Raw genomic sequence first — 22,705 nt, 5'->3', positions numbered from 1 at the left:
TCAAGCCTTGAAACTTCTGATTAAAAGGATTTTTTTTTCATATTTTTTACAAATATTTTTCCAATTAATGGAAATAAGCATATAGAAGGGGGATGCTGGAATTTGCTAAGTTAGCAATTTAATTTAGGGGTTCAATTAAAGAGGATATCTAATATGGAGAGTGAAGGTATAGGGATGGTAGATCATTGTGAAGTGTGGCGATAAAGCTTAGAAGAAACCATCAAAGTAACTAGGGAATTGGTTTTAAGACTCAGAAGGTAAACTAAATCAAACTATGAGTTCATGTAGTTATGAACTCACATGATTTCAAAAGTGAGACAAGAATCAGCAGTCAGGCTGAGCCATGGGAAGATCTGAAATTACCAACTGGTGAGAAGAGCACATTTCTGGGCTGTACTTGGAATTCTGCTGCACTCTGTGTTATCACCACTTGATCTTTATTCTCTGTGGATATGTGGCATTGACTGCCTAAAAGATTCCAGGAAGTTTCTTTATAAATCGTCTGGGAAGGTCTGTGAGGGTCCTGGAGTAGAGCAATGGGGGATCTTCAGAGAGCCTGGTTTAGCTGCACAGTGGGATAGTGTGTTATTCATAATAGCCCACCATGGCATCTCCTTGCCACTCACACCAGAGGGCTGCCAATGTCACATGTCAGTGATGTATGTTTGTGTTCACACAATTCACACATGAAAGTGTATGTTCATGCACTTTTAGTGACTTTCATAAATGTAGTCTTAGTTGTGGCTTCTGGAATTTGTTATTACTGAGAAGTAAAGAACTTTCTACATAACATGATTATGCTTCAAGTTTCACAGTCCATATCCTGAGTTATGCAATAATTATTATTTTAGGAAAGCTGAATATATAGTGACTGGCTAATGAAGTAAGATAGTCAATATCAGAAAAGTAGTCATAGTCATATTGATGGTAACTAGAGATTTTTGGGTTTTCTTAGAAATGTTCTCCAAAGCTTACAAAGTGGTATTGTATTCATTTATACCCTCATCTAAACTTTATAGATACATTTAGTCAATAATTTCTAAGTATTTACTGAGTTCCTTCTGTGTACCCAGGTACTGTGAAGATTTATAGGGGAATATATTATCTTTGTTATTTTCTAAATATAGAGTCTGATTGGAAATAAAAAAATTTACACAGGAAGTGGAAAATAGAAGCATAGACATACAAAAGTGATGAATGTCACTGTATGGGAAATGGGCTTGTGTATAAATGTATTCCCAGACCATATTAATACAATATATAAGAAGAAAAACAAAAATAAGATGGGTTGAAACCCCAAATCAAATCAGTATGTACATATTTACTGGTCATACTATTGCTGGTGGATATGGGGTTCTTGCGGTGTCACGAGGAAAAGCATTTCTAGGGACCCACAAGAGGGGATAAGATCTGATAGCAAGGTTTATTCAGGAAGCAAAATTATAGAGGTTCTCCAGTGTCCCATCGCTGTCCAATTCACCATGGAAAATCAGGGCCAGATATAGAGTCAATGTCCAGAGATCCTGAGCCATATTAAAGCTTAGTCCAGTCTAGCATTTGACGAGCTTAGCTTGTGTTCCCAGCTATAGTCCGTTGCTTTGCTGCTGTACCCATGCTGGAGCCTACCTGTTGAACCCACTGGCCAGTGGCCACTTGACTAAGGCCACATGACTAAAGAGAATGCATAGAATGCATGAATGCACAGCATGAGTGCAGGTGAGAGAGAGGGGGAGAGAGGGATAGAAAGAGAGGGGTGGCGGGGGGGGGGAGAAGAGAGAGAGAGAGAGACTGAGTCTTTGTTCACCTGAAATTATGTTTTCTCTGGCCTGGCAAGAACCAGAAGCTTTTTCAAAATAATCAATCAGCTTCCTAAATTTTCCCGGGTTTGCATTAGGGTCTACCCCCTAGTCAGTTACCTTTTTCTAACAGGTCTTTATGGCAGGTACCACCCCCTGCCCCATTTTGACTTTATTGTGCATGTCTTTATCTCCCCCTCTTCCCTGTACCCCACATACACAATCCAGTACCTGAAGCGGGAAGGAGAGGTTTAATCCCCCAGGAGGGACAATGCTGTGATTCCTTGGGGTATGAAGCTGTATCTTCCTGGTGAAGCAAACAGGCTCATGTCCCATATGCTTTGCTTCCTTTCCTTCATTAATATCTCACAACTTCAGTAACAGTACTATACTAGATACTAAGGTAAAATACAATATTAGGTGTGATACTCGGAAAGTTTTCAGGAAAATAAAGGACAAGGCATCATCACTTTCCGGAGTCCTGGGAACCAATTAGGAACCATAAGAGAGATGTCCTCAAAAGTAAAAACAAACAATAGTAACAACAGTAAAAGCCTTTAAGGCATCACCAGATTTCTTTCAACATCTAATATGTAAGACAGTAAAAGCCTTTAAGGCATCACCAGATTGCTTTCAACATCTAATATGTAAGACCCTGAGGCATCACTTGCCTTCATGGTGGCCTTTGCTTTGCCTCGATCCTGTGTGGTGCTAGAGATCTCCAATCAATGCAAGATTAGACGCTAGGATCAAGGAGCAGCTTAGTAAGAAAAGAATGGATTTGAAGTTACAAAGTCAGTGTTAAATATCAGCTTTCATTTTCCCTGAGCCTCATTTTTTTGATCTATAGCATAGACATAGTGGTAATAATGCCTCATCAATATGTTTTTGTGGAAATTAAATAATAATATATATGTATATCCTTATATGCATAGCGGTAAGTAATATCCTATATAATAAAAGCATAACATGCTAAGTGTCTGACCAAACAGTCTACCATTTGGTCGACTGCTTGACCAGTTGCTATGATGCGCACTGACCATCAGCGGGTGGTAGGTTAGCTTGCCTCTGGGGTCCAGCCAATTGGGACTGGGCAAGAGAGCCAGACACACCCTGGAGCCCTCCCACCGGCCGGCCGGCCCCCAACAGCCCTGATTGGTACTGGGCAAGATGGCCCCGATTAGCCCTGATCACCAGCCAGGCCGAGGGACCCCACCTGTGCACAAATTTGTGCACCAGGCCTCTAGTGTATTTAATAAATGGTAGTTCACATGATCTAATCCATTCTCTTCAGTGTAGCTATAGCCACTAACACAGCATTGAGATTTCTCTCTGGGGTATAAACAGTTCACAAACTACATAGTGATATATCCTCACAGTAGTCCATCTTTAGGGACACTTTTAATAATAATATTTAACATTGATTCTTACATTTAAGTTTACAAATAAATTCAAATATATCACCTCATTTAGTCCTCAAACAACCTTTTCAGAAAGTGATTATTTCTATTTCCATTCTACAGAGAAGAAAAATGAGGCAAAAGGGGTTAAGGGACTTGCCCCCAGTTCACACTACAAGGAAGTGGCAGAGTCCTCAAGTATTGGGAAGTTGATAAAACAATCTTAAACCCAGGTCTTCTAATTCTAAACCTCTCATTCTTCTCCCACACCACATGTCTCTTCACAAGCACTGTTTTTATTTGGAGTCCCCTGGAAACAATCTTTCTCCAAAGCCCCCATTTACCCACAAGGTACTTTCTAGTAGGAGTTTTACAAACCAGGAACATCTAGTTGACCCACTATGTAGATATGTAGACCAGGGACATGTTCTCAATGTCCAGTGTTTTTAGTTAAAACATGGTATTTTATTTTGTAAAATCTGTTGGATTGCTACTTGTCTTATCATTCGGTTAGGATCCCATAGGCACAGATTGACATTAAAAACCTGTTAACTCTGTTAACTCCAGAGGGCACATCTAATGAAATGCCCTAAACGTTGAATACTTGCCAAAACCACTGTGTCGTAAAGAACAGCTCTCGATTAATCATGATGAGAGTATTTCCTCTATCTAAATGAAATCTGCAATTTGGTAAGAAGATTAAAGATCCTTCAGGGATGAAGGGAAAGTTGCTGTGGAAATTCTAGAAACTAGAAAATAAAGATAGGTCTACTCAATATTCATGAAGTCAGATTGGTTGATGCAAATACAGATTGCACTCTCTTATTTTTTAATGACTTGGCTTGTAGCTCTCCTATATCATATTTTACACAGATTCCTACTCAACTTTAAGGCAAATGACTATAGTTTGTACAATTTAAAGAATAGTTTAGCATATTCAATAAGATTTTCTGCCACTTTGACTAAGTGTTCATTTTCTATCCAAAGATTTTTAAGATTTATGATCAGAAATGTATAAGTAACAATAAATAAATAAATGATGACAGCATGCATAATAGGTAATATATATATATACTAGAGGTCCGGTGCACAAAAATTTGTGCACTCGTGGGGGTCCCTCAGCCCGGCCTGTGCCTTCTCGCAGTCTGGGACCCCTCGGGGGATGTCCACCTGCTGGCTGAGGCCTGCTCCCCGGGGATTGGGCTTAAGCTGGCAGTCAGACATCCCTCTGGCAGCCCAGGAGCCCTCGGGGGATGTCCACTTGCCAGCGGGGAGCAGGCCTAAGCTGTAGTCGGACATTCTTAGCGCTGCTGAGGAGGCAGGAGAGGCTCCCACCACCACTGCTGTGCTGGCAGCCGTCAGCCTGGCTTGTGGCTGAGCAGAGCTCCCCCTGTGGGAGCACACTGACCATCAGGGGGCAGCTCCTGCATTGAGCGTCTGCCCCCTGGTGGTCAGTGTGTGTCATAGTGACCAGTCATTCCCAGTCATTCTGCTGTTAGGGTCAATTTGCATATTATTCTTTTATTATATAGGATCACTAAGTGAACCCTTCTATTTTGCATTGACTACAACATACTCTCAAAAGGCAGTTTAAGGGGAAGGGTTGTAAATATTGGTTTAAGTTTAATTTTGCTTCTTAGAGTGGGAAATCAAATTTACTTAGCACAGCCACTTTAAAAAGAAATGTTACCAGCTTTAGCTCTCACCCAATGTTTTAGAAATCTTTGCCTCTTAAGCATCACCAATCCTCATCTTCTAATCTGCTGGATAAAATTTAAGAGAAAATGAATACAAGTTCTATGAATGCTTACTTCATTTCATTATGTTGTAAGTGTAGCAAATAAATATTTAGAGGGTGTTGGGAACTTTGAGCCGTTTCATTTTTTTCTCCTAACACTTGACACAGCGCCTATAAGGGTCCTCAAGAAATACTGTTAAGTTCTTTGTTTAAAAAGTTAACAGATTCTTTGAATAGACTACTTACAATATTTTCTACTTCTATTTTTCAGGCCAGCCCTGCTCCTATAATTGTCAACACTGATACGTTGGACACGATTCCCTATGTAAGTAACATTTTTATTAAGGGTTTCTTTAAAAATTATTGTAGAACTTAATCAGCTATGTTTCAATTTTAATACATACTCAGTTTTACTCAATCCAGATAATTTTATGGAATGGTGTGTGGAATGAGTTTTGTGAGTTTTCTTTGTCATTTGCTAAATCTCGGTTTAGTCATGCAAATCTTTTTCTATTTTATCCATTGTTTTGTAAAGCACAGGGCCTGTCATGAGAAAAATTATTGCCCATTGTGTTCAAATAATGTTAGTTTCCTAGGTGGTTCACTGAAAAGAGATTGAATTGCTTGTGCTAGCAGAAGAGATGAGCAAACTTCTTTGGATCTCTTAGTAAATATTCAAATCAGTTTTTATTACAAAGCCTAAAACATAAGTAAGTGTCAATAAATATTTGGTGGGTTTTTGCTGGGCTTCTAACAAGAACTGGAACAAAAGTCTTGTGAGAGTGAAGACTGTCTATATATAGTAAATTGTATGGTTTTATAAAAGCTTGGCATGAGATAATAGGAACACTCATATCAATAAAGCTTGAGATTTTGTAACTGAAATATAACCTCTCTGATGACCAAAGTTCTTGACGACGGGGTCCAGTTGGGCAGGGGAGATTGGAGAGGCAACAGGCCACATTATGTGTGAGTGGTTGACATTACGGAGGCTCAGCAAAGCTTTTCAAGTGGCCCTTACCTGGTGGGTAGAGAATAGTGATTTGGAATGATAGAACAGATACAGATCCATGCAGACAGAGGGTTAGAAGCAAGGAGAGGGCTGCAAGGATAGTGGGTAGAAGGACAAACAGGTTTATGAACTTTGGTTAAATGAGAAAAGCATGTGAAACACTCAGAAGAATACTTGGCACAAAGTATGTGCTTGGTAAGCACCAGCTACTCTCAGTCTTAGACCTCAACCTCAAATGCTTGCAAGGGCCAAGCAAACAGATCTAGATCCAGATCCAAACTAATGGTACAATGGGAATAAGAGGGCACATGGCCTTCCAAAGGGAGCAGCTACCACTCAGCTCCAGTGGGTTGGTGCCAAGGGGACCAAGTGTTGTCAGACCACCCAATGTTTCAATAGAAGTCAGAACTTTGAACTTTGTGTAAAAGTCTGCAGTTTTTAAGTACAGGTAACTGATTTTCAAAGGCTCAAACAACTGTGTGTGCCAAAGTGTGGTTTCTAGTGCAGAGGCTGCCCTTTGAGAGATGTCTGCCAGGAAGGAATGGGAGGACCTTGGCCGGTCCTGCTAGCCGGGACTCAGCCACAGGGGAGAAGTATGCTAGAACTGGAGTACAAGGCGGGGACTTGATTACAGGAACAAGGGACTAAAACTGGGACACAGGGTCAGGACAAAAATAACAGCAAACTTGGTTTAATGCTGAGTCACCTGAACTACTGAGTTAGAGCTTCTTAAATCTCTCTGAATGAGAGTTGTTTGGGGTCAGACCGGAAATGGGGTTAAGTTTACGGGTAGAAATCAAGTGGCCCTAGAGGTGAAAAGTAAAGGACTCCATTGGAAGGAAGCAAAACAATGCATTAAGGACACAGAGTGTCCAGTAGTCTCTCTCTCACTCTACCTTCTTGTACTTATTAAACATTTATATTGGGATTACTGTGTACCCGACACTGTTTTAAGCATAAACAAATATTAACTCATTTAATACTTGTAATAACCCTATGCAATAGGTACTATTAATTTCTCCATTTTATAGATGAGGAAACTGAGTCCTAAAGAAGTTAAGTCACTTTCTCAAGGTTGCACAGTAAGAGGAAGGGCCAAGAATGAACCTAGCGAGCCTAGTTGTACAGTCTGAGATCTTACCTGATGCTGGTAATGCTCCTTTCCTCCTTCCCTCCCTTGTTTTCTGTCTCTAAACTTGGGAACACATGTTGCTTTCTTACGCCTTTGCTACATGTGACTTTGGGTGGAAGACCACTTCTCACAGAGGCAGCAGTACTTTGGGGGCAGAGACCCATGTTTATATTAAGGAATCCAATGTCTTTATTACAGTAAATCTCTTTACTGTATCCACTGGCAAAGCAAATGAGCAGTGCTTTGAAGAAGTAGACACGGAGCACAGAAACTTAATTTTCTAAGTAGGACTGCTTTCTTGTGGTAGATCTATATGATGTCAAAGCCTTCTATTAAAGTTTTTGTGGCTTAACTGCCAGATGCCCTCATGCACAAATAATTTATCAATAGAAACTAAGGATTTTGTACAGACATGCCCAATTTATGTCCTGACTAATTAGCTACTAAGATAGGCCACATAAAATAAAATAATCAAACTGCTCCCATTCTCCTAAATATCAACTTTGTATCTGAATTTGAGTTCTTCAAAGGGCAGTTTTGTTCTATCTTCACCTGTTTTGTATTTATATTTAATAACGCCCTCTGTGAGCCTTCTTAAGAGTTAGACTCTTTACAAAGTTTTGCTAAGCAGCTTCATATGGTGAAAACATCACCTAAATTAATCTATTAACCAGGAGTTATATAATACCTATTTCAGAGGTGATTGGTTGTGAGAATAATGAGATTAGATATGTAAAATGATGCTTTAACTTTGGCTTACTAGGGATTTATTTATTTATCTTTTTACTTGATAAACACTTGTGAAGTAACATATGCTAGACCCTACGAGAATGGAAAATATGTATATCTTCCCCCATATAAGAGAATGAATACATTATCTACTAAAAAAGGCAGATTTAATACAAGGACATTAATGTGAATATGCTTTGGGTCTTAGCATCAGCCCAACCCCCCCCCCCCTTTTTCCTGACTCACTGAGTAACCTTGAACACTGTGCCTTTTACAGTCCATTTTCTCATTCCCTAGTGTCCTATACTTTGTTTTCCTCTTTTATTTCTCATGTTCTAGTTGTGCGCATAATTTCAGCTCTATTTAATGAAAAAATGATTTTAGAGCTCCCCAGAGCATTTCAGTCATGTTGCATAAGAACGCTTCCTTCTTTAAAAATATTACCTAAATGACAAAATTTTAATTCTATATTAGTGTCCTCTTCAAAAGTAATTTTATTACAAGTAAATGTATTAATTTTGCCAGTCAGCAAATTTGATTTTAGAAATATATCATCCTTGTGGAAATGATTCCTTGGCATACATGAAAGCAGCAAGTGAATAACTAGAGGAAATCTGTGGTCAAAGGCAATTTCTAAATGTGTAAAAAGGGAACAATAGATACGTAACGAGATTTCTGCTCTTTTTGAAGGGCGGGGGTAAGTTAAGGGACATTAGAGCTTTTAAAGTATCTGCCATGAACAAAGGTTACTTAGGTTCTTACACGTGACTGCTTCAAATAAACTCATTCTTGTATGATGTCCTGATACTTTAGGGTTGGGTAGGACCAACCTATATGTGCCACAGTCAGCCTCTCATGCAAAGCAGGAATCCCCTTTATAAAGCAGATGTTTTCATTATGGACCTTTATGGGTGTGACAGTGCTACCAGAGTTTGTCATTTTCATTTTTGATGCCGAAGCCCAGGACACAAATGCTCAAGAGAAAACAAGGCAAAACAAGAATGTTTCCATTTCAACATTCCAGTTGCCATTTTTACTCCATCTTTTTATTCTTCTTCATGATGCATTGAATCTTGTCTTCTGCAAGTTAGTAAACATGCTCTGTTCTTAGAGAGGGTGAGTAAAGCCTGTGTCTGATCTTTACATCTGGATCCCTGAAGGCTGACTTAGTGGGAAGTAGCATGTTACTGTCTGGTACTCTGCAACCAACTGGCACGGAAGCCTCTCCGGGCACACCTCTTCCCTTCAGCAGACCCTTCAGAGTTCTATATTGAACACAAGCAAATCCCATTCTTTCTGCTTTCATTTCATAATGGTTCTATTTTGATCCGTGTTCTGGGAAATATGCTGTGGAAAGTGTGGAAAACTCATGGATCATGAGGTTTAAATCTTGTTAAATAACTTGGGGGTTCAAGGAATGCAAACCTTTCATTTTCAAATACAGATATCTGAGCTCTACTAGTAAGTGGTAGAACTTGGTCTACCATTTACTGTTACTCCATGTAACAGTCTATTTTTGGTATGCAACCAACAACCACAAAGTCACTGATATATAACAATAAGCATGTATTTCTCCCATAAGTGCTTGCTGGTTGGCCTGGTCAGCTGTTTGATTACCAGGTTGGCTGGGGCGTCCCTGCTTCACATATTCCAGTACGGGGCCCAGAGGGTGGGACAGCACTTCTCACAGTGTGTTCTTTTCATTATCATGGCTGAAGCACAAGAGGGCAAGCCCAGGACATACTAATAAACATAGTTAGAGCCTCTGCTCATATCACATCCACTAACACCCCACTGGCCAAAGCCAGACATATCGCCAAGCTCAAACTGAAGGAAGGAATTTTGCTAAACAAGAAACTGATTTGCCATACAAAATCCTCAAATAAAAGGGTCACGAATCTATACATGTTCCTTTTTTAAAAAAACAATCAGGTACAATAGAAGGAATCTTACACTTCAAAAATATTAGTTGGTCAGTTATAATAAACAATGAAAGTTTCAAAGTCCTGGTTCAATTAATATGGGGAGAGGGTATCTAATTTATTAAGGATGTCTAAAAGAAATGAGAAATAAAAGAAACATTTAGCAAGTACTGGCAGTACAATGACTTTCCTTTCCTGTGAGACGCTGCTGTCTGAAACATTATTTCCAAAAGTAGAAATAATAATGGAGACAAGAGTATTTGGTTCAGAAATTCCAGGACTGTGGCTTGGAAAACCTCCTAAGGAAGTGAGGAAAAGAGAGGAGGAGAGGAGAAGAGGGGAAAGAAGGAAGAATTAGGTTACAAAAAATATGAGAGGGTCCTTCCTAGAAAGTATTATGCTGAGTTAAAGAAGTCAATCAGAGAAATATAAATGCCATAGGATTTCACTTATATTTGGAATCTAAAGAGTAAAATTAATAAATCAACAAAGTAGAAAGACTCATAAATACAGAGAACAGGCTAACGATTAACAGAGGTGAGGGGGTTGGGAGGATGGGTGAAAAAAAGTGAAGAGATTAAGACATACAAGTTGGTAGTTTCAGAATAATCACAGGGATGTACAGTACAGCATAGAGAATATACTCAATAATATTGTAATACCTATGTGTGGTGCCAGGTGGGTACTGAAAATATCAAAGGGAACTGTGTAAAATATATGATTGTCTAACCACTATACTATACACCTGAAACTAATACCGAATAATATTGAATGTGAACTGTAATTGAAAAATAAAATTTAAAGTAAAATAATGACAGGATCCTTAGTAATATCACCCATTGTATTTACCAGGAAGATATTTAATGTAAAAGTTATTTGAAAACAATCATAATCTACATTAATAAAAGAGAAAGATGCAAATTGACTGTACCTTTATGACACCCACCAACCAATCAGGAGTGAGTATTCAAATTAACCCAACAAAGATGGCAGGTTAATTTGCATATGCAGGCACCGAGCTGCCAGGGACAGGATGCTTGTGTCATCAATGGCCTCTGGAAGCATCGGAAGGTGGAAAGGCAGCTCCGGGCTGGAACGAAGGTAGTGCCGGCAGCCAGGGGAAGGAAGGCCCATTCTTGCATGAATCTTTGTGCATCAGGCCTCTAGTATATTTATAATACTATCAGAGACTTTTTTTGGTAGCAGGTTTTAAATGTTAAAGGTCATTGGATGCAGACACAGCTATGATTCTAGGGCAGAGGACAAGAGTGTGGTCTAAAGGGAATAAAATGTCCCAAGGAAAGACTGACAATGTGAGTGAAGGTTGGTGAGAAGAGAGGGGGATGAGAGAAAATGAAAAAGGATGATATGGGTTTAGGGATGTAGAGAAGACCTGAGTTTCATTTGGGAGCCAAGGAATGGGCTTGAGACTAAGGTGTTGTTCAGCAGGATTTAAATAGCATTTCTGATTGATTCCAGCAGCAGAAAGCTGAGGGTAGGAGTTCTTTGAGGAGGAGGTTGCTGTATTACCCAAGTGAGATGGTCAGGCACTTGGCCGTAGAGGTGGATTAACAGTTAGGCATTATTTCTTTGAGTTACTTTATGCAACAACAGACCATTGTGATTTAAGCTACTGTTGACTTTTAATTGGCTAGCTTTCCAGAATGATTCATGAAGAGAGAGGAAACAGAATTATGTTTGTTTCTTTGAAACCATCCTGGCAGTGATTAATAATGACAAGATATTTTGGAAGAATTTGCTGAATTTAGTACATTTATCCTTCAACAAACAAGTTTGTTATTCATTGTAGTTTTTCCCATGAACACTGTTAAAACTATATTGTTGGTGCGTTTATCTGTTTGAAATATAGTATAATCCGGAAATGAAAAACCCTGACTTTTCAGAAAACAACTTAATTTTGTCTTAATTATTCCCATGAGGCAATAAGAATTTACCAATAGAGGCAAAGCTATCAATAATTGTTCCCGAGTCAAGCCTAGCCAATCTAAATCCATTCCTCAAGTGCCCCAGCCAGCAGATTCCTTATGCCTCCACTTGTTACTTTGCTCCAAGAGGCAAACGGTGGAATGTAATGGTGCTTCTCAAATATTAATATGTATAATAGTTACTTGGAGATCTTGAAATGCAGGTCTGATTCAGTGGGTCTGGGATGGGGCCTGCCAGTCTGCATTTCTAATAATCTCCAGGTGAGGCCTATGCTCAATTGCACACCACTCTTTGAGTAACAAGAGAGTGTAATGAGAGAGATTAGGCTTTGGATTCAGGAGCACCTCTGCCAGTAAGTTCTTGGGTGAGTTTTGGTTAAGTCAAATTATTTACCTAAACCCCTGTTTTATTATTCATGAAATGGAGGTAATAATATTTGACTTTCCGGGTTATTAGGATTGCTCTTCCTAGTATGTAGAAGGTGCTTAATAAATTGTTCATCATAAGATTGGGGGAGGGGTGTGCCTTTAATAAACAAACAAACAAACAAACAGAAAAACATTCTTTTGACTTAATTTTGAACTGCTGAGCCAAGAATACAGAAGCCACAGCAAGTTCTGAGAGAGGGCAAACAGCAATTATGTAGGTCCATGGGCCTACCTACATCTAGATCTTTGCTTCTGGAAGTGTGACCCATTAACTAGCAGCAGTGTTAGTACCTGGGAGCTTGGGAGCATAGAATGTAGGTCCCACTCAAGACCTACTAAATCAGAAACCGTGTTTTTAACAGAAAATTTGTGTGCGTATTAAAGTTTGAGAAGCATTGGTCAATATGCAAGAAACTTTTGTCCAGTTTAGATCCTATAGTCTTTGTTCTTTCGACAGACCTTTTGGCCTGTCCTTGGAGCAGCTTCCCTTTTAACTCTTTCACCCTAAACATAATGCATCTCTGTAGGGAAGAAAGGATCAACTCAATTCAACAAATTGACACTTTATGGCAAACTACTCTGTCTTGCTAGCTTCTAGATTTGTGTTCTCCAAGCCTCCCACCTTAGGTCCTTCATTATTTAAATGTTATTAAAATAATATAAACTTAAAATTAACTTTCTCTGTTGTACTAGCTGCATTGTAAGTGCTCAGGAGCAACCATGGCTGGCATAGAATATGTCCATCTTTTCAGAAAGTTCTGTTGTACAAAACTGTTCCAGATAAAATAATAGGAAAGAAGTAGAAGGAGGCGCTAATGTTTATCAAGAAACCACTATATTTGCATATATTACTTAATTCATAAATTACCTAATTAAGCATTACAATTATCTTTCCAACTTCTGTGAGTTGGTTTCATTTCATTTGTTTTAGAGTTGAGCATTTTCATATCTTCTAAATACTGATCACTCTCTTCAGGAATTGTGGGGAATGCTCATGTGAAAGACATGGTCCCTGTTCTCATGGCCTTAAAAGCTTACCAACTTTTAAGACTCATACACATGACACACTTAGAGGCAAATACAAGCAATTATTGAAAGCTTTCTTACAAGTTCAGTGATTCTCTCATCAGTTTTTGTGTGTGAAATTAGAAAACTCCTATTTATACTGAAATGAATCTTTAAAGAAAAAAAAATTTAGAAGCCCTGACCTACTTACCCATTCACAAACCTACTTTAATCTTTTCCCCCTGCGGTGCCCTTATAGAGAGCATTTAGCTGGCTGCTCTACTCGTAACTCCCCATCCTCTGGGAAGCTCCTCTGCATAGGCTTGTTATATTGACCTAAGGTGGGAGGCAGTGGGGAAAATATAACAGTTATCCAGGTGGAAAATGTGATTGTTAAATGAGAGTCACCACAGAGGCCCTTCTTTCTGGCAATGGTTCCTCTGACGGCACATCCATGACATATATACTCGGTAAAGTAGCTGCTTATTCCAAGGTGCTCAGCCTGGCAGAGCAGGTTTAAGAACAAAGGCAAATAATTCTGAAAAAAAAAAATATTTGTAGAGTTGTGCTATAGCATCACTACTCAAAATGCAGTCAAGTCCTGCCAGGAAGATTATTAGAATTGCAGAATCTCCAGTTCTGTCCCCAATCTATGGCATCAGAATATCTGAGGGTGCGGCCAGGGAATCTATATTTTTACCAGCTCACCAGGTGATTTCTATGCACATTAAAGTTTGAGAGAAGCTAGTAGAAACCTAAAGAGGCTTTGGGATGCTTGACTGAAGTGGGGGTGTAGGGTAGGGTAGGAAATCCTGCACATAGGAAGGCAAAAATAAAACTATACAGATTCACTGAAGTATAATGGTAGCACATTTAGTATTAATCTTAGCCAGCATTTAATTCTAGAGTTGTAGTTGTTGTCGTCATTGTTATTTAAATCATGTGGGATGCTTTTAAAAACATTGCCTTTCATAGTCTAGTGCAGTGGTCGGCAAACCGCGGCTCGCAAGCCACATGAGGCTCTTTGGCCCCTTGAGTGTGGCTCTTCCACAAAATACTGACTTCTGTGCACAGGACACAAAGTTTCAATCACACTGTACGTGTGTGCCCACACGTGATATTTTGTGGAAGAGCCACACTCAAGGGGCCAAAGAGCCGCATGTGGCTCACGAGCCGCGGTTTGCCGACCATGGGAGTGGCATCTACTAGATGCATAGTGGTAGTACATGCTATTAAAACACCCATTGACTATCTCTGCCTGGCTCACTCCTATGCATCCCAAAAGGTTCAGATTGAATAATGGTCCTTCTGGGAAGCTGAGATTGGATGTGATGCTCCTGTTGTGTGCTTCCACTTCAGCCTCTTCTTCTCCTCCATAGAAGTTACCGCACTACATTTCATCCTATCTAATAAAAGAGAAACATGCAAATTGACCATAACCCCGACACCCTTCCCATTGGCTAATCAGCATATCCTTATGCAAATTAACTGCCAACCAAGATGGTGGCTGGAAGCCAGGCACTGAAGCGAACAGGAGGCTTGCTTGCTCTAGTGATGGAGGAAGACAAGGTTCCCCGCCTGCCACTGCTGGCCTCTGAGCTTGCACTCTAAGAAACAATGTTGCAAGTATAGAAGCTAAACAAACTCCAGAAACCTGTTTTCAGTCAGCAGGGCTTCAGCCAGCAGGACTGCAACAGTGTTTCAATTATAAAACCCAAACAAGCCCAGTACCGGCTTTCAGCAGCGAGGTCTCAGAGCTGCAGCCTAGCCACAGAGCTAAAGCCGGCTCTCAGGTCCAGTAACAGCCATAGAAGGTAAATAAATCCCAGAATAAAAGAAAAAAGAAAAAAAGGAGAAGTTGGGAGCTTCAGTCACCTGCCAGCCTGAAAATGGCCCTCAGCCCCTCACCCAGACTGACCAGGCACCCTAGTGGGGACCCCTACCCTGAAGGGGGTGTGACCAGCTGCAAACAGCCATCATCCCCTCATCCAGGCTGGCCAGGCACCCCAGTGGGGACCCCTACCCTCAAGCAACAAGATGGCAGCTAATTTGCATACTGAAGGCGTGCGGCAGTGGGCAAGGCTGTCCGCAGTCCCGGGACCCAATCTGTGACCCTGCTGGGCGGGGGGCAGTGCTTGAGGCTGTCCGCAATCCGGGACCCGGATCTGTGACCCTGCTGGGCAGGCGGCAGCACAGGAGGCTGTCCGCAGTCCAGGACCGGATCTGTGACCCTGCCGGGCAGGGGGCACCACGGGAGGCTGTCCGCAGTCCAGGACTGGATCTGTGACCCTGCCGGGCAGGGGGCACCGCGGGAGGCTGTCCACAGTCCAGGACCGGATCTGTGACCCTGCCGGGCAGGGGGCACCACGGGAGGCTGTCCGTGGTCCTGAGACCTGGATCTGTGACCCTTCCCGGCGGGGCGGCAGCTCGCACAGGGGCGGATTGGCTGGGATTGGACAGGGCAGGACGCCTGACTTCTACCCAGCCCCAGTCACTCTGGGCAGGTGAGCAGCACAGAGAGCCTCTGGACAGGGGAGGCAGGCCAGTGGAGGGCGGCCTGTACTCCCCACATGGCAGTGGTGACATCTGTGAGCGCACCAAGCGGAGCCTGCAGGCTGAGCTGAAGTAGCGCCTGCAGGCCATCAGCGCCCAGGAGTGGCTGCGCAAGATCCATCTCCTGGCCCAGAAGGTGCAGGATCGCAGGGACAGCCACTGTGGCGGGCCAGGCTGACGTCCTCCTGGCCACACCACGGGGGTTTGCGGATCTGCAAAGCCAGAGGCCTCTGGTGTGCACATCCCCCCCTGGCATGCGAACATCCCCCAGCACACTGTCACCCTCCTACGCCTGCAACAGTTGCAAACCAAGGCATGCACAAGTTTCCCCCGCCTCTCTACCGCACTTCCATCAACCCGGCATGCCTAACACCCCCACAGGATGTGCACACATCCCCTCTGATGTGCTCATGTCCTTTGGAGAGTGTCTGGGTGTTCTGGGTGCTGAGGGTGGGCACCTGTGAGATGACAGTGAGAGGGCCGAGTGGTGATTCCCTGTTCCCACGGAGACCAGTGCAGCTATGAGATCACCTCTGGGGGGTTAATGCAGGTGCTGAGGCGGGAGCAGATGCAGACAGACACACCTGGTGGGCGTGGGCGGCCCTCGCTGAGGTGCCTTCCGTCAGCATTCAAGATCAAGAACCCAGAGGCGGAGAGGAATTCTGTCCTCTCAGTGAAACAGTGGGATAGTTGGGGTGACTGTAGAGGAGGAATGTGCATTTTGGGTGCCAGCACCCATGAGCAAAGGCTGCCCTGACTGAGCCTCGCTTGGTTGGGGCCTACTGCACTCCTGCCGGGCAGCGGGTGACAGGATGTGCTTTTCCGAATTAATGAGAGAAAACGTTGATTCTCCTGCTGCCCACGAAGGTGGAAAGTGAAGTGGGGAGACATGTGGGGAGTGAGCAAGGTTCCCTGTCTGGGGGTTCCAAATCTGCTGTTGGTTTCTTTCACCACTGACTAGAGATATACAAGGTGTTCCCCCAAAATGTATACACATTTTGAATACCTACTAATTCCAATGGTTTTAATCATAAGAAAGAAACAACAATGGAGCTGTTATCTGTTAAAAGTGTGGGCACAAACAGGCAGTTGGACATTCCCTGAGGGGTCTCAGATTGGAGAGGGTGAAGGCCAGACTAAGGGGCCCCTTCTCCCCGCTACCCCAGTGAACGAATTTCATGCACCAGGCTACTAGTATATATATATATATATTTTTTTTTTTTTTTTTTTTTTTTTTTTTACTGATTTCCAGAAAGGAAGGGAGAGAGAGAGGGAGAGAGATAGAAACATCAGTGATGAGAGAGAATCATTGATTGGCTGCCTCCTGCAAGCTCCCTCCTGGGGACTAAGCACACAACCTGGGCATGTGTTCTGACCAGGAATTGAACCATGCTCAACTACTGAGCCACACACCCAGACTGCATTACTTCTTTCATGGCTGATATTTCTTCCTAGAGTATAAACTTTATAAGCACAGAAAAAAAAATTGCTCCGTGTTTTCCACCCTTGTTACTTCTATAACCCAGCACATTTTTGCTGGCCTGGCTGGCTAAATGAATGAAGGGATGAATGAATAAAGATGTGAAGAAACTGCAGTAAGGTAATATGGTATAAAGAACTATCCCGTTTGAGGAGTCAGGGAAAAGTAGAATTTTAAGTAGCTCTAAAGAATAAGTAAGGCGTTTCCAGGCAGAACAGGGAAAAGGCATTCCAGGAAGAGGGAAGTCTATGTGCATGGGCCAGAGGCCTGGAAACTCATGTCCTGAGATATGTGTGGCTAAATATAGAGTGGTAGCATGAGGTTGGAGAGGAAGGGTTGCGCAACCTTTTACAGCTAGGGTTCAGGATCTGAGGAAGGGGCTGATGCACAAATGAAAATGCTATACAAGAAATATGAATTTAGAAGGCATTGGGGGCCAGGGATGTCTCTTTCGTGAAGAGCACACACCAAAACTCTGGCCGGTCTGCTTTTTATTCAGTTTTAGATACACATCTTGCCCTCAGTAAAGCACGGCAAACAGGTAGCAAACAGACTGTCTCAAAGGTCAGGAAAGATCAGTAAAGATTCACTAAAGTCCAGTAAACATTTACTTGAGGCTATCAGGTCAGGAAATTGTTTCGAGCCACCACTATCTCAACACAGTCCTGCTAAGTCCAAGGTCCATCGGCCTTCCGCGTTCCTTGGTGCACTCTATGACAGTATTGGGAAAGCAGTGGCTTCCCGCAAAGGGTTGAGTCTGATTGTGAAGACCTCATTTGCTTGATATGGGATTTGAACTCTATCCTGTGGGCATTGCCAGTAGTATCATCTTCTCATATATTTGGGAATTTATAGACTTTTTTTTTCACCACTAGGATCCTTTTTTGTGTGTGTGACTGCTGTGTAATAGATACCTTAAATATATGTTGAATAAATAAAGCCAAGAAACAATAGTGATCACTTAACAACAATGGACTACAAGCTTTTCTCAAGCTCTTTGTATACGTTCTTATCTCTTTGCCTTTGTTCTTTCTGTTCCATTAGCCCAGACTGTCTTTTTTCTCTGTACCCATCTTTTAAAGATTTCATTAAACTGCCACTTCTATCAGGAATACCTCATCAATCATTCTAGGCAAAATAATGCCTAGAATTATTCCTCCTTGATTCCATAGTATTTAACTCACAGGGGCTTGCCTGCTTTAGAGGGTAGACTTTAGGCCCTTTTGACTCTATCACTAACTAGCGAGGTACCTTGGAAAATTAACGTCTCTGGTCCTCTTTCCTCATCTGTAAGTAGAGGAAGTAATAACTGTCTTCCATCATGTATTAATTAGTGTACAGGTTCAATTACATATAACAGAGACCAAAATAGCAGTGCTTTTGTAAGATTAAAATGTATTTCTGTCACATGTAACAGTCCATATGTTTTATACAGAAATGGAAAGTCAGCTCGGTTCCACAAAATATTTTATTTTAATATATATATATATATTTTATTGTTGATAGTATTATATATGTCTCCTACTTTTCCCCCTTCACCTCCCTTCTCCCAACCCTTACCCCCCTCCAGGTCTTCTACCTCCTCACAAAGTCATAAAAGGGCCCAAGAAGCTTATCTTCTTGCTCTTCCCCTTTTAGATGTTGCCTTTGTGCACACAGCACCATGTTGACATGCCAAGGAGTAGGTTAGAAGAAAGACATAGAGATGAGCACTGTTCCTCCTTTTAACATAGGATTTCCCCTTATATCCCAAGAGTTCGAACCTAGGCACAAAGCCACACCTACATGCAATAGGAGACGTACATGTCATCTTTCTTCTGGACTACCCTGGGCCCAAATAAAAATTTGGGATTCCATTACTATGGAAGGAAAGGATAATGAATATCACGAGACAACCAGTGGTCTCTGCCATGCAGCATGCATAGTAATGTTTTTCAGTGTGGAAACTTTCCCCCAGAGGATGCTAAAGATGATCAGAAGCTTTGTCTTTACATGTTCCCATAATTTCTATTTCAACATTTGGATTTATTCCATAAAAACATAATATATTATTATAGTGGTATAAGTATAATAGATTAGCACTTATGAGGAATGCATGCTCACAAACATTTTACAGATAGAAACACTGGATAAAAAAAATATAGAGATAACTGGCTGGAAGCATTAGAGATAATATTTAGATGCTGCTTGACTCATAAATAAATGTTCAACAAATGACCATTGTTACTGTGCAAAATTAGTACGTACTTATACTTTCTTGTTTAGTAATAGTTCTTATCATTCTATATTAGGCTAAAACAGCTGTGTTTAGCCTGACCAGTGTGGCTCAGTGGTTGAGCATTGACCTATGAACCAGGAAGTCATGGTTCAATTCCCAGTCATGGCACATGCCCGGGTTGAGGGCTCGATCCCCAATAGGAGACATGCAGGAGGTAGTTGATCAATGATTCTCTCTCATCATTGATGTTTCTATCTCTCTGTCCCTCTCCCTTCCTGTCTGAAATCAATATATATATATATATATATATATATATATATATATATATACACACACACACACACACACATACATATACATATATATATATATATATGAGAGGCCACTTGCGGGGGGGGGGTGTCCCTCAGCCAGGCCTGTGCGCTCTCACAGTCTAGGACCCCCCGGGGGATGACCATCTGCTGGCTGAGGCCTGCTTCCCAGGGGATTGGGCCTAAGCTGGCAATCAGACATCCCTCTGGCAGCCCGGCAGCCCTCGGGGGATGTCCACTTGCCAGCGGGGAGCAGGCCTAAGCTGCAGTCGGACATCCTTAGTGCTGATGAGGAGGCGGGAGAGGCTCCCACCACCACCACTGTACTGGCGGCCATGAGCCTGGCTTGTGGCTGAGCAGAGCTCCTCCATGCGGGAGTGCACTGACCACCAGGGGGCAGCTCCTGCATTGATCGTCTGCCCCCTGGTGGTCAGTGTGTGTCATAGTGACCAGTCATTCCCAGTCTTTCTGCTGTTAGGGTCAGTTTGCATATTACCCTTTTACTATATAGGATAGAGGCCTGGTGCACGGTTGCGGGCTGCCTGGTTTGCCCTGAATGGTGCCCCAGATCAGGGTGGGGGTCCTGCTTGGGTGCCTGGCCAGCCTGGATGAGGGGATGATTGTTGTTTTCAGGCTGCCCACACCCCTTTCAGAGTGGGGGTCCCCACTGGTTTGCCTGGCCAGCCTGGATGAGGGGCTGAGGGCTGTTTTCAGGCTGCCCGCACCCCCTTCAGGGTGGGGGTCCACACTGGGGTGCCTGGCCAGCCTGGATGAGGGGCTGAGGGCTGTTTTCAGGCTGCCCACACCCCTTTCAGAGTGGGGGTCCCCACTGGTTTGCCTGGACAGCCTGGATGAGGGGCTGAGGGCTGTTTTTAGGAGGGCCAAGCCTGCAACTGAAGCTCCCAGTCTGTATTTTTTTTCTTTTTCTTTTTTATTCTGGGATTTATTTACCTTCTGTAATTGAAACTTTGTTGCAGGTCCAGCTCCGATGCTGGGCTGTCTGAAAGCATGTCTCTGGGGTTTGTTTCATTTCTATAATTGAAACATAGTTGCATTTCGGAGCTGTTGCTTTCAGGCTCAGAGCCGGGCACAACAGGCGGGGAACCTTGGCTTCCTCCATTGCCGAGGCAACCAAGCCTCATGTTCACTTCAGCTGCGTGGCTGCCGGCTGCCATCTTGGTTGGCAGTTAATTTGCATATCACCCTGATTAGCCAATGGGAAGCATAGCGGAGGTACAGTTAATTACCATGTTTGTCTATTATTAGATGGGATATATTAAAAAGCTGTGTTTAGCTTATCTTTAAATTCTATGGACCATTTATCTCAGATCCATGCACATAGAAGGATTTCAATGTGTTCTTGTTATATTCACTTGTATTAGTCAAATTAAGCTGTTTTGCTGAAGAGTAAGTTTTTATGTGAAAAGTAATTTATCAGGTAAAATGTCTGTGTTTTAGTTTGATCCACATGGCCACATGAATTGAGGTGCATGCTTCTACCCAAGGGTGGGGTGCCAAATTTATTGGCTTAATTTGCAAAATGTAACATGCTCATACATAACCACTGTTTTAAAAGTATGGTGCTTTTAAAGTGCTTTTTCTTTCTCACATATACTAGTATTTATAAAAGAAAATGTAAGCAGTCATGTATGACCGAGGAGACCATGGTTAGCTGGATGAGATTAAATAGAAAAAAGAGAAAAGGAGAGTTATAATTGAGTAAAAAGCAAAATCAGTAAAGGAAATGAGTGCAGAGTAATAAAAAGAAATGACTTAAACCTTTACATTGCCTTCCCTTAGTTTTAAGAGCATTACAGTTGGAAAGAAGCTAACAATCCTACTTTGAACTTAAAAATAAAATGCAGAAATACTAAAATATAATTTTCCTAGGGCCTCAGGAATTTTATGTGATAGAGTATTTCATAATCTCTTGTTAAATTTCTTTGATTTTTTTTAAATTAACTTTTCTACACTGATATTTTTTTAGGACCCAATTCTTGGGGAAGACTATAGCTACATATTCTCTGGGAAATTGGACAGATACTTTATTTCTTTTTTTACTATTCCAATCGTCCCCACACATCAGTATTTGAACTCAGTCAAGGCCTTTTTTCATTGCTGTTCATCCTCTTTTAGTTCTTCCCCAGGATGCAGGCTCTTTAAAAACAAAACAAAATTGTCTTTCTTGGAGGGGCTAATTGTCTTCCTTTTTGAGAAGGCTGTGATATTGGCAGTGGAAGTTAATTTCGTTGTGTTGCCTGGCAGGCAAACATTTATATCCTTCTTGGTTCACCTGGGAAAATTGCTTGAAATATTAGCACCTCAGTTTTTTCTCCTATGAAATGGGAGAAAATCACCTACCTTGTGGGTCCATTTCTTAAATGCAATAATGAATATGAAGCACTAAATATAGAATCTGGATTAGAGTCATCAATTACCTCTGATCTCTGATGGTTTGTAAAAGATATCCATTTTTAAAATAATTCAAATTTTGAGCAACAACAACAGCAAAATCTTAAGGATTTGGTTTTCAAAAGATCCAAGTGATTTAGTCTCCTATGTCAATAACAAAAGGATCAAAGACAAACGCATTGTCTCATAGGCATTCCTGCTGGGAGCTGATATCAGGTGGCTTTCAATGGTCCATTTCCCCTACCTGTGGTCAGCAAACTGAGACTTATGAGCCACATGCGGCTCTTTGGCCCCTTGAGTGTGGCTCTTCCACAAAATACCACATGCGGGCACGCATGTACAGTGTGATTGAAACTTCGTGGCCCATGCCCAGAAGTCGGTATTTTGTGGAAGAGCCACACTCAAGGGGCCAAAGAGCCGCATGTGGCTCGCGAGCCGCAGTTTGCCGAGCCACGGTTTGCCGACCACTGCACGGTCTCTTCCCTTTTCTCAATGTGCCATATTTCAGTCCTAAATTATTTCTCAGAGTTATCACTTCGAAGTTCCAGGTTTGTGTGAATATTTGAATAACAGGATGAACTTTCATGAGGTTTTCCTTTGGTGAAAAAGCATAGTTGCTGCT

At 42.0% G+C, this 22,705-nt stretch overlaps 1 protein-coding gene across 11 annotated transcripts in view; it reads left to right on the top strand.

The window, feature by feature from the left end:
• DLG2 (discs large MAGUK scaffold protein 2) overlaps nucleotides 1–22,705 on the top strand; it is a gene marked incomplete at its 5' end in the record, with an annotated part of 1,947,716 nt that overhangs the window by 1,254,034 nt on the left and 670,977 nt on the right. For all 11 annotated transcript variants that reach the window (XM_081100118.1, XM_081100117.1, XM_081100121.1 and 8 more), the window contains one exon: nucleotides 5,206–5,259. In XM_081100118.1, the coding sequence (XP_080956244.1) occupies nucleotides 5,206–5,259 (54 nt within the window). The remainder of the gene's footprint in view (nucleotides 1–5,205; nucleotides 5,260–22,705) is intronic.

The sequence above is a fragment of the Myotis nattereri genome (genome assembly GCF_964212035.1).
Source record: "Myotis nattereri genome assembly, chromosome: 9".
Taxonomy (NCBI): Eukaryota; Metazoa; Chordata; class Mammalia; order Chiroptera; family Vespertilionidae; genus Myotis; species Myotis nattereri.
Note: the sequence above shows the minus strand (reverse complement) of the source record. Positions and strands in the feature narration are given on the sequence as shown.